The sequence below is a fragment of the Haplochromis burtoni genome, unplaced genomic scaffold, assembly GCF_018398535.1.
Source record: "Haplochromis burtoni strain Fernald_Lab_line unplaced genomic scaffold, NCSU_Asbu1 Contig_162, whole genome shotgun sequence".
NCBI lineage: Eukaryota > Metazoa > Chordata > Actinopteri > Cichliformes > Cichlidae > Haplochromis > Haplochromis burtoni.
Window position 1 is genome coordinate 1,313,947 of NW_024582523.1, and position 12,521 is coordinate 1,326,467.

Consider the following 12,521-nt stretch of genomic DNA (forward strand, 5'->3'; position numbering starts at 1 on the left):
GTGAGGAATGGGGCAGACTGGCCTGCAGGCTGCAGCTGGGGTAAGAGACAGTAACCCCCATCCATCACTGCCTGGAGGAGGAGACTCAGTGAAGAAGAGCTACAGCTTGTGTACAGTTTGGTTTTTTCATGGTTCTGTTTTACTTTAACTCTGCTCTGTTGTTATTATGGCGTTACACGTTTTGTTTAACTTGTTGGTGTTAACATATGAGCAGTGAGTGGAGTCATGGAACCAGAGGGTCCTTAAATAGTCCTGAAAGAGTTTGTTTTTGTTCCTGTGAGAACTTAAAAGATTTCTTGAATTAAATATATGTCCTTAGTCACTGTCATTTTTCTGGTGCGCTTGTCATTGCTGCAGCACATTCAGTTTGCAGAGGTTGTCCAGCTCCTCCAGGATGGCACATCTATGCATTTCATTGCAAGAACGTTTGCTGTATCTCTCAGCACAGTCTCGAGAGCGTGGAGGAGATTCCAGGAGATGGGTGATTACACGAAGGTGAGGTGAAGGCTGTTAGAAGGGCTTCAACCCAGCTGAAGGACTGGGATTGGCTTCTTTGTGCGAGGAAGAAGAGGAGGAGCACTGCCAGAGCCTTACAGAGTAACCTCCAGTGGTCTACTTGTGCATGTTTCTGACCAAACTGGCACGATGTCCTGATATCCTTTATTAGGACCTGTGATCACACCACAGTGCTGTGCAGCTCCATTGGCATTTGCATGTGAACAAAAGAAGTAACTACTCCTCAGACTTTCTGTCAGACCATAAATTGGTGTTTTTTTTATTGTACTGTGAAGCTTGAGCATTAGTTCTCTTTAGCAGTCTCATTTTCTAAAGACTCTCTAATGGCCACTTGAGCTTTCAAACACAGAGTGAAAGCAGCATGCTAGATCAGCGTCTCCAGCAGGAGGCACAGGACTGAAAGCAGGTCACCAACTTGGCAGCTGGCACAGCATATAATTACTGTACTGTAGATGTTAGACCTCCCAAAGTAGAACACTATGAAGTGCATTGGGTCAAAAATAAAAAGCTTCATAATAAGTGTATTTACGAAGTGTGCAGATTTTGTGACATTTTCAAACACAGACCAGGTGGAAGCTTGCCTCAATGTAAATCTAATCATGCAGTATGGTAAAGCATAGCTTTAAGGTATTAAACATACTTTAAGGTTTTCCCCTATTTATTTAAAATTTTGTTTAATTTTTCTGTTTAATGCTATTTCCTGGAAGAACACTCTTTTAAGCTTTCTGGTGCAGAGCTTCTTTTCATCACATTATCATATTAACCTTCAGATATTGAATCTCAGATAAAGAACTGAGTCCCTTAACCCTTGTATGGTGTTCGGGTCTGTGAGACCCGTTTTCAGTTTTTTTCAAAAGAAAAATTAAACAATTAATTATTTTTTCAACCTGAAATTCATTGGCTTTGGCTTATTTTCTGTGAAGAACATAAATCTGAACTAATTTTCAATGACCTCATACTGTACCTCCCCCCACGCATTTACATTACATACAAGGTGTTCGGGTCCACTGGACCCAGGTCTAATAAAAGTGTTGAAAGTGTAGGTCCTGTGGTCCCACACTCTGTCTTCCTCCTTTCTGGTGCTGCTGATAGTGTTTTCTTCCCCTCCTGCTCTTGCACAAAGTTGAAACATTGTTGAAAACTCAACTATAAACACTGTCTGCTCTTACATTCCCACACATTTTACCCTCTTTCTTGAGGGATCCAAATTTTATTTTCTCATACCCTGTCCCACCTGCAAATTAGGGGCATAATACTATAAATAAGACTTTGCCAGTGTGGTTCTTTATCACAACTGATCAAGATGGCAAAAGATTATCTGCTGCGAGGGCCATCCAATTGATTTTGGAAGAGAGAGGGGCTTCGGATGATGATGTTGACAAAGAGGTTTCAGAATATTTCACATTTCTGAAAATTCAGAGTCTGACAGTGACTTTGAAGAAGAGGATGAGGTTGAGCACCATTTAGTAACAAAACGAAGACGAGTACCCCATCTGCAGCCAGCTCCAGGACCAGAACAAGCCCACCAGACAGCAAGTGAAGAAATATGGATGTCAATAACTGGTGAAATTGAATGGTCTTCTTGCCCAAGAAATGAGCCACCCTGCAGAGCTGTTACTGTGATAAGCCAGGGCCAACACGGCTGACAGTTACTCATGTGCAGGACATCAAGTCTTCATTTGAGCTTTTCATCCCAGATTCCATCCAGAAAATTATTCTGGATTGCAGTAATCTAGAAGGAAGGTGTGTTTTTGGAGAGAGGTGGAAGGAGATGGACCAAATTCATCTAAGAACCCCAAAGGCCTACTTTGGGGTTCTTATCCTTGCAGGAGTTTTCAGGTCCAAAGGGGAATCCACAGAATCCCTGTGGGATGCAGAAACCGGCAAGAACCTTTCCGTGCATCAATGTCTCTGGAAAACTTCCACAAAATTTCCAGGATTATCCGTTTTGATAACCGAGACGACAGACCAGCTCGACGGCAGAGAGACAAGCTAGCTGCCATCAGGACAGTGTGGGATAAGTGTGTGCACCACCTCCCCCTGTTTTACAACCCTGGGCCTAATGTCACCATTGATGAGCAGCTGATCCCATTTAGTTGTGAAACATATTGCTTCACGTGTAAATGTGTTGTGTCTTTCCACTCACTCCACTTGATTATAACTGATTTATTTTTTTATAACATTTTATAAAAAAAAAAACGAGAAGCACATTAATTCATAAATGTGATCTAACAAAGGTAAAGAGAAAAAATTAACCATGTTTGCTGTTCATATGGCTTGTAATTGGGATGAAGTAAACATCTGTTGAGTAATTTAACATAAAATTGTTTGATAGTGTTAATTTGGAAAGCCAAAACTCTAGCGGGTCCACCAGACCCATGAACACTGGCTGAGTAACAAAAATATGAACACCACACAAAGGTTAAAAAGACAATCGCTGTGGTGGAGTTATGCAATCTCCACCACAGCAGCTGCATAATGGAAATAGTTCATGTAGGCAGTATTCACAGGAAAAAGTAAAGAAAAGTCGTATCTCATAGCATATATCTCTGCCGAGCAACACAAGAATATATAAACGTGCTTTTCATAACATTTGGTTGCACAGGCCACGATGAGCTCACCGCCACGGTAACCCAAGTGATGTATTTTATTCTCATTAGTTTAAATGCTCATTTCTAACATCTTATTTCTTTTTTTTTCACAGTTGCATAACTGCTCTAATATGACCTGGTTAAAGAACCAGATAGCTTCACATTATATTATTTTATTTATACATAATAAGTAAAAAACCTCTCATCACATTCCTCCTTTAAAAAAAAAAAGTAATTCTTCTTCATATTCTCCACGGCTCTGTCTACCTCGGTATGTTACTTTAATTGCTGCTTTACATAAGAATGAAATCCCAGTCTGTTTGCATGAGCTATTTTTAGAGTGCAGCCATGAAAGGCCAGTATTTTTACATATCTGCCTGGCATATGGTATTAGGATAATTACGCTGGTATTTCTTCAGTACGTGGGTTCGTGAAATCAAAAATGAGCGCTCAGGCCCCGGGGGCTTCATCGCCCCAGCTAACCCCTGCTCAGTCCCTGTCTTTCTACGTGTCTGCCGTGTGAGTGACTGTGGCCGTGCGAGTGTTGGCCACCCCCTCCTCAACACACACTCACACACATATCTTGCCATCTGTTGACATGTGCAGCTGTTCAAAAATAGCCCCTCTACCAGAAGCTTCCGTAAGTGGCCTGCAGATCAGCAGAGAGGGCTCCTGTCCCACGTCCATGCAGGTTGTTTTGACTCTACAATGACCACGTGTACTCTAAAACCACTGCAAGATCATTTCTTTTGTTCATTTTTTAACCCCTCTGTTCATCTGGGGTTTTTGTTCTTTGATCATTTCCTGATCCAGAGTGGCTGCTTGAAGTGCTGCAACCAAAGCTGGAAATGGAGCCCGTTTCTGACCAGTTCATGCAATTCCACCCCATCCATGGTACCAATGTTCGACTGGACCACTCGGGAACCCAGGCCACAAGAGTAGAGAGCTTTGCCAACGGAGTTTGTTTTAGCAAATGCCCCCTGAAGCCTGGAGAGATTTTTCTAATAGAGATTGAAGATAAGGAGCTGGGATGGTGTGGCCACCTCCGGATCGGTCTGACCGCCAGGGACCCCAGGAGCTTAGAGGTGGTACCTGAATACTCCATTCCAAACTTGACAGATTTAGGGGACAGCTGGATATTTGCTATCACGCGCAACCATAACAAGATCGTCGAGGAGGCTGAGGTCATAGAGCCCAGGCAGGGAGAACTGGTCGGGGGACGGAGGCTTGGGCGAGGGGAGGAAGAAGACGAGGCTGGAGATCAGGCAGATGAACGAACGGCCATGAACAGAAAACCAAAGACTTTCTTCACCGACACCCACTTGTACATCGAGAATGTTCGAATTCCCAGAGATAAGCTGGTTGGTCGGAGCCGGCCCGGGCGCTACAGTCACATTTTAGACGACTTGTATAAAACCAACGCCCTGCCTCCCACAGCCAGACGCAGCAGGATAGGAGTACTGTATGTGCCTAGAGGAGAAGGCCTGGCTGACATGCACATAGTCATTAATGGGGAGGACATGGGAGCTTCTGCAAAGAGAATCTCTACTGCGGGGCCTCTCTATGCTGTGGTGGATGTATTTGCTGCTACCAAGTGTGTTCGGATTGTCCAGGTGGAGTATGGATGTGAGTGTAGGAATGATTTTGAGATAATAGGATGCAAGGCACAGACATTGATTAGCACTAAAAAAAGATACAACACAGCTACAAAGGAGTCATTGTGTACACGCTCCTTTATTAACATCTTTGTGGTCATCTTCACAGTCACTTTGCATTTCTCTGTAGTTATTTAATCTCTTTGTAGTTGTCTGGCATCTCTTTGCAGTCTGTTGTGTCAAGTTTTTGTCATTTTGAGTCTCTGTGTTGTTGTGTGTGTGTCTGCTTATAATTTTTATCTTCTCTTAGTCAGATTATGGCGGTTTTTAGCCTCTTTTGGACTTTTTGCATCTCTTTGTGTTCATGTTGTGTCTTGTCGTGATTGTTCTCTGCATCCAAAGGGTCGTCACCTTTTTGTCATGTTGGGCTTCACTATGGTAATTTGACCATCCATCAAATATTAATGACTGTTTAATAATTTCAGTTGCTCAGGCTCGTGGGCAGCTGGGCAGTTTGCATGTTTAGAAATTCTTTAGTGCTTTTTATTCATCTCTTATTTTCTCCATTGCCTTTAATCTGCTAAAACACTTTGTATTTTTTGTCATTTTCCTCTTCTCTTTTCTGTCACTCCAGTCTCATCCTTGCAGACACTGTGTAGGAAGGCCATCCAGAAGCACATTGTTCACAGGATGGCCATTGACTGGCTCGAGCTGCCAGAGGCACTCAAACACTACTGCAAGTATGAATGAAGGACACATGGACACGTGGATATCGCTTAAGTGCTAGGTCCCATCAAGAATTTGATATTTATTTGGATGACATTTATAAATTATAGCGTTACACTCTTTTCACTTGGAGCTGACATGAATTGTTTGAGATGACAAGATCAAAGTAAAGTAAATTTAAATAGTTTGTTATGTGTCTGTTTGATTGATTAGTTTTAATGTTTGCATCACAGGGAGCATCTGTGTGTCACACATCGCTGTGTCTGTAATGAATAAAGTTGTTCCAGCTGCAGTGCAGCTGCTTGCAAGCAGAGGGTTAAATTCATGTGATGATCTGGTCACACGGAGTCTTTTCCACTTTCATGTTCATGTTTCACCCTTTTTTTTTCTGACTCCATGAACCAGTGTTGTGTCTACACATAATACAGAACTTAGCAAAGAATTCATTTTAAATTGTATGTTTAGACTTTGTCATTAGTAGCCTTTCAGAGGAAAAAAAACTATGGCAGATAAACAGTAGTTATAAGTAATGTCCTTATGAAGTAGGAGAAATCCAGCAAAGACCCTGTAGCAAGGCACAGGGCCTACTCATAATGAATATGTTGCCCCAACCTAGTTAATTTAACTGCACTTTACTTCAATTTTTTTTTCTTCAATGAGTTTTTGAAGCCTCGTCAGAAATGGTCTCAGTGGAAACTTGTCAACAATCTGTTTTTGCCTTATATATTTCCATGTTTGCACAAGTTCCAATGAGATGACTGCAATTATTCCCCAGTTTCCCAGCAAACTAAAAAAAAAAAATATGAAGGGTTGCTTGATACTTTTTGCACTGAACTGTGATTTTCAGATTTACATATTTCAGAATAACAATCAATCTCCTTGTAAAGTTAAAACGAGTCTGGCTGTGGTGGAAAGTTATAATTAAATCAATCTTCTTAGTTCTTCTTCATCTGCCTCCATAACCCTCTGCATGTCCTCCTTCACTACATCCATGAATAAGGAAATAATAAGGCTGTAATTGAATTTTTAAAAAAGTATCACGTGGTTCCAATTGAAAATATGATGCTCCATTTCCGGTACGTTATGTTGATTAATGTTTGCTCAGCCCATCAAACACATAAATTAGAGATAACACATCTGTTTCAGTCCGACATCAGACTCGGAGTAACACGACCTCCACCTGTGCGTCTGCTGTCAGACACTGACATCTAGTGGCCGTGGTAATAACGGCAGTGGGCGGAGCTCCCGTTAAATCCTAAGCCAGGATCACGTCACACGAGAGGAGGGGAAACCGGAGACGTTCCGTAATCGCTCCCAAACGGAGGAAGAAACACCGAGCAAGCTTAGGAGAGAGAATTTTCCCTTCAGCTAATCTATTTAGACCAAATATCATGTCCTTCTGTCAGTTTTTCGGCGGTGAGATCTACAAGGATCATTTTAAACCAGGTGAGCAGCAGGCGGTCCCGTTATTCGGTAAACGGTGATGTGATGTAACCTCCCCTGGACTGTAGTATATAAGTAAGGATGAAAATGAACTTTGAGGCATCATGTGACTGTAAAATTAAGTAAATCCTGTGCAGCATCGCAGTGGCAGGATACAGGATGTACTGTGGCAAAATCTGGGTACATTTATAAAATAAATGTAGCTGGATTTTACCAGGATCACAATAGAATAAAGCTGCTGTAATAGTAAAAACAAAGCAGTGATACAGCTTAAGAATCCAATCAAGTATTTAGCTACAGCTATTAAAGGGTGGTATGTTCAAACGATTTCTTCAGATGTTGTCATGGCACTTGGAGGAATTTTTGTAGCACACAGATTTTAGTTTTTGTTAATGAGCAAACAAACTGTAGAATATGGAGCAATGCTGGAAGGATTTTAGCCCAAAAAAAGTGCAAAAAAACAGCACGATCTCAGCTATTCAGAAAACAAAATAAACCCAGTTCTCTCTAACTACTTAAACATCTTTAGATTATATTGAATGTCTTTTTGCAGGTTGGAAATAAATAAAGGCACCAAAGCTTTTTTTGCATGTCCCCCTGCAGGAGTGTATGTGTGCTCCAAATGTAACCATCCGCTCTTCTCCAGTCGGTCCAAGTTTGCTCACTCGTCTCCCTGGCCGGCTTTCACAGAGACCATCAGGGAGGACAGTGTAACCAAGATGATGGAGACGCTCACCGCCTACAAGGTCCGAGTCACAACCAAGCAAAGTGTGCATTGCAGCAACAAAAATCATAATTACAGTCACCTGTTGGTTCCAACGGGAGGTTTGTGCACTCTGGTGTTGTGTGTACACAGGTCCTGTGCGGCAAGTGTGGCAATGGACTAGGCCACGAGTTTGTAAATGACGGTCCAGAGGAGGGAATATCGCGTTTTTGAATATTCAGCCACTCGCTCAAGTTTGTCCCCAGAAAAGGTAGAGAACTGTGTTTACTGCTGTTTTATAACAAGTTAACCTTGGAAAATCCATGCATGCAGGCAGAAAAGGTCACTTCACCTATATTATAAAACCTGCTTCTTAGCAATAATGCTTTGTTAAGCTGTGAAATGAATACTCCCTGTTAAAAGTTTTAATTGGTAGCTGTTTCTCTTAAAAGCAGAAAATAATAAGCGTTGTCCACAATGAGGTCAGTTGATTCTCTCACATATGAAACAATCCTTTCTTGCAAAAACCACTCACCACTGGTGATTCAGGCTCGATAAGCATTAGGAAAAAGAATCAACTGTACACTTACTTGACAATATAGCTATTAGAACAATATTGTGGATTTAAAGTACAATATTACTGAATCTGAAATGAACTGAGGTAGCAAATGCTGTTCCGGTTCTCTCGTCTAATAACTTGTGTGTCCTGATGTTGCTCCACAAAGTGCTCGATGTTTGAGATTTGACTGGTAGCTTACTGTAAGAGTGAATCAGCATTTTTCAGATTTAGCCTCACATGCAATCAAACAACAGCAAGTGTGTTTCTCTTCTCTGTCCAAGGTAAGGACAAGCAGTAAAGAGCGAGTGAAGTGTTTCGTGTCCAGCTGCTGTACCTGCTGCTCAGCTCGAATCCGGCGAACAGGTTGGGTCGGTGGGTGACGTGGATGGGAGAAAAGCCCCGGAGGGACGTCCTGTCCACTGAAGAATCTTTGACCGGGCCTGTGACGCCGAGCTCGGACCGCATCTCTGCAAATATTCCTTTACAAGATGGTTCAAATATTTTGAACACCTCATATTTAATGTGCATTTAGTCATTTACTCTCCTCAGCTGAAACACGTTGATGTGAGTAGACACACTTGAAAGCAGTTTCACTTCCAAAGACTGCTGTCTATTTAAAAATATCGACTATGCACCAAAGTCCAGATAGTCTGCCTGCTGTTGTGTTACTTGAAATTCATGCAGTAGCAAACAAATCATGACTCAGCTGATTTGTTCTTCCAGTTTGCCACATTTACTTAACACTGATTTCTGTTCTCTATATCCTTTACTTATAGCAAGTTTACAATCGAATGCACATCAGTTTAATTTGTCTCCCAATGTTAGTGTTTTGTTGCTTATGCGAAGGAAAAACCAAACAATAAATTATATTTGATAGAGTCCGTCTTTGTCTTTAAAGATGCATTTGCAGCACTTAACATAGCTACATTAGGGATGAACTTGCTTATTTAAATTTACCTTCAAAGTGGTAGAGCTGTCATTCTTTAGATTGAGCTCTAGATGGCGATATTGTCCTTTCACATGACATTCACTGTTTTCCACAAGTGAGGATTCCCTACATTTGCCCCTATATGATGCAAACGGTGTACTGTATGCTTTGGTATACTGCCTACGCGTGTGATTGATGCACAGGCAGAAATCTGTGTGTGTGTTTGTGGGAGATCTCTGGCATTAATTCCTTCAGCAGGGGCTTAGGCGCTCTCTGAGGCCCAGCTGCAGGCCATATTCTCTGGGTTCCGGGGGTTGGCAAAGACCCTGAGGTTTAGAGGAGTAGCTCGGCCGCCTGGTGAGAGATTGAGGGCTATCATTACAAAGGAAGTAAACATACACCCTCGTGCACACAAAGCTCGACAAACGTGTCAGTCGCCACCCTCTCTCGTCCATGTCACAGACGTGTACTACTTCAAAGAGATGTATTATTTTTTTCCCACCTAATTGCTGTCACATGCATCGACTCGCTTTCTTTTTTTTCCTATGTGCAAAAACATGGAGCTGTACATGCCAAAACACACACAGAACACACACACTGAACTCCATTTTATTGGTCTCACCACAGACAAGTTAAGTTTAAAGCCTATTTTCTTTCCAAACATCACTTCTTGTAGTGTGCAATTACGAGAGGTCATCATAACATTGGGAGATGTCGATGAACTCTCACCGTCCGCAGCTTGAATATTCAGCTGCAAACATTCCATCCGACTTCACGTGTTCGCGCTGCCAAAGGTATTCGAATGCATTCAGGCCTCAGAGTGGCAGAGAAGCCTGACCTTGCACCGAGGTTGTTACGGCTGAGTGAATTTCCTCTTGTGTTGTCTTGGCAGGCAGACACTCAGCTTATTCTTTCAACATAACTTAGCTTATTTGGTGGATGTTTTTACCCAAGATGCCGCACTGTACAGCATTTTTAGCAGAGGTGGTCCCGCTAGGAGTTAAACCCATAACTCTTGGCAGTGGTTGTCATGCTCTGCCTCTGGTATACTGTACAGCCCTGTAGGATAAGGTAAAAGCAGATACATCTAGGGGACTGTGATTACGACATCAGATAGCCGAGATGAAGTCTGTAATTACAGAGAAAGGAGCCCCATGGATCATCTTTGCTGTTATATTCCACGAGGCTGTGACATGTGGTTCATTCCTGTCATGATTGACTTCTTTCTTATACACTCTTTGTACCTCAACGAGTCATTCATATTATGCAGAAATTTGCTCGTATTTCCCACAATAGTTTTCCATAAAAATCTTAAGGGACTAACTCTTTCCAGTTTGGTCTGGGCATCATCTTTTTCTTTCTTTATTCATTGTCATCTTTAAACACTAGGTGACATCAACCACCATAGACATCATCCATTTATGGTTAGTGAAGTACTGTTATGTGTTAGCATTTCAGTGTTTTGGAAGCCTATGTGACGATCTTTGAAAGAAGCTTGCTACACCCTTGCTGACTAACAACTTGTGCTTGAGGAGTCTACCCTTGCTGGCTGTTGAAAAGAATAAAGCACCTTTTTCGTAATCAAATCTGGAAGGTACCCATCTGTTCTGCTATCCATGATGCTAACATGGAATAACAGTGATAGCATGCTAATATTTCCTGGGGGTCACTACGGTCAGCAGCTATTGTTCAAAATCTTTTATGTTCTTAAACTGTGTCCGCATCCCATTCGATTACTAATGCTGGTGTCAGTACTAATGCTAGGTGTCAGAAAGGAGCCCCCCAAGAGGAGTATCCAGGCTAACGTTGTTAGCTAACAACGTTGTTAGCTACTGAGCATGTTGTTTCACAGATAAATTTGCTCCTCGCTAACCACATGCAGTTCAAAATGCCAAAATAGCGAAGCCAGAAACGCTCATCTCAAGGCTTTAAAACAGGACTTCACACACAATTCAGTTAATATCATCATCATCATCATCATCGTTTATTTGTATAGCACTTTAAGAACACACCAGGCAGACCAAAGTGCTGATAGTGGAACACTACATACTTCTTACTCTTATTCACAACAATTAAGAGGACTAGCCTGCAGCACTTTTTTCGTTTCACTCATGTATATGCCGCTGTATATATTCAGATGAGAAAAACTTGGTTGTTTATAAAAATTCACAACAGAAAGATACATGTGACAGTGATTCATCATCTTTGCAAGCTACATATAGCCTGTAAGCCTTGGATTGATGTTGACGTGAAATTACTGTTTCACGTCAATTACTTATTATACAATTACTTGATATAGAGATGTTATTAATTGCTGTATGTGTGGTTATGTTTGTGCAAGTTTCGTCCAGAAATTTTGGCCAACACATTAAGAAGATTCAAACAGACATACATACTTATTAAATTGCAATGCCAATGCTAGCTATCTTGATAACATCCATAGGTTTTTATCAGGCATTGATGTTACATCTGCCATTTTTTTTGTTACTTTGTGTTTAATTGCCATCTTCACTTGTTTCAGTTTAGTTTCTTGGTCAGAGGCTTTAAAAATCTCAGATGTTTTCAAAATGTGTTGCAGTCAAATGCTGCAATTGTCATTTCCACCGAGTACCAAACTTTCCATTTTTTGAGATAAACTACACTGGTCAAAATATAAAGTGTACTAAATGAAAGTGCGCCAACAGAAGGGACTGATTTGAGACATAATAACCATTTTAATATTAGACGTAATGCTACATTTGGTAATTGGCCGTGAAAATCTAAACAGAAAGAAACAGTTTCACCTCTTGTTGTTTATGGAAAAAAAAATTTCATCATATATATTTCTTTTAATTTATGTTGGCGTTTTCTGCCATATGACTAAACATGTCTGTTTTCTAATGGCACTATATCATCTAATTTTGCCCTCAAGAAAAAGAGTTGCTTCACAAAGGGCTGTGCTTACATGTTTTACAAGGATTTTTCCATTAAAAGTTGGCATCTGTAAATGTTCATAACACTACTGTCAGTGATCTGAAGTTATATCTCGCAGGAAACCAAACAAAGTTGCACCCCTCTAAACCACAAATATGATAACTACCTTTCTGGTCTGAACATCTTTGCACGTCATAAAAGGCTTCCACTTGGCATGTTGTGCACAGCTACTTGATAGATAATTCAGCAATAATTGATCTTCTCATAGCTATCATTAACCTTAGCATGACTCATACGCATCAAGCTGCATTTGGGTTTCACCACTGATGAAATGAAAGACGCAAAACAGAAACAGAGTGCTTTCTCAATGAGGTGTGTGGACGTAGGACGTCTGCGGGTTAATGGCGACTCTCTCCGAAGGGCAGACATCACGCTGTTGTTGCAAAGGCACCGCATTAACCTGGCTGCCCTGAAACGTTTTAAGATCGAGCTAATGTTTGATCCAGTGAGAAAAAACATTTCTGTACTGGTGTGAAGAAGCTCAAAT

At 41.3% G+C, this 12,521-nt stretch overlaps 2 protein-coding genes across 3 annotated transcripts; both read left to right on the plus strand.

Annotated features, from left to right (window-relative positions):
• The first annotated feature begins 3,446 nt into the window (after positions 1-3,446).
• On the plus strand, positions 3,447-5,809 carry neurl2 (neuralized E3 ubiquitin protein ligase 2). Of its 2 annotated transcripts, XM_042225153.1 has the most exons (3): positions 3,447-3,798; positions 3,921-4,733; positions 5,337-5,809. In XM_042225153.1, exons 2-3 carry the CDS (start codon positions 3,956-3,958, stop codon positions 5,450-5,452), a joined length of 894 nt encoding a protein of 297 aa, XP_042081087.1. In that variant the 5' UTR covers positions 3,447-3,798; positions 3,921-3,955; the 3' UTR covers positions 5,453-5,809. The 2 variants fall into 2 exon arrangements, with proteins under 2 accessions (XP_042081087.1, XP_005932945.1); XM_005932883.3 differs by having other exon boundaries at positions 3,449-4,733.
• Positions 5,810-6,714: 905 nt separating this feature from the next.
• msrb1b (methionine sulfoxide reductase B1b) lies at positions 6,715-9,014 on the plus strand. The gene is made up of 4 exons (XM_042225173.1): positions 6,715-6,874; positions 7,475-7,617; positions 7,728-7,845; positions 8,415-9,014. Exons 1-4 carry the CDS (start codon positions 6,820-6,822, stop codon positions 8,429-8,431), a joined length of 333 nt encoding a protein of 110 aa, XP_042081107.1. The 5' UTR covers positions 6,715-6,819; the 3' UTR covers positions 8,432-9,014.
• The last annotated feature ends 3,507 nt before the right edge of the window (positions 9,015-12,521 follow it).

Excerpts from the sequence above, each read along its gene's own strand:
- neurl2 (XM_042225153.1), top strand. The coding sequence starts at position 3,956 with ATGGAGCCCGTTTCTGACCAGTTCATGCAATTCCACCCCATCCATGGT. Across the intron at positions 4,734-5,336 it reads TGTCCAGGTGGAGTATGGAT|TCTCATCCTTGCAGACACTG; the intron begins GTGAGTGTAGGA and ends CTGTCACTCCAG.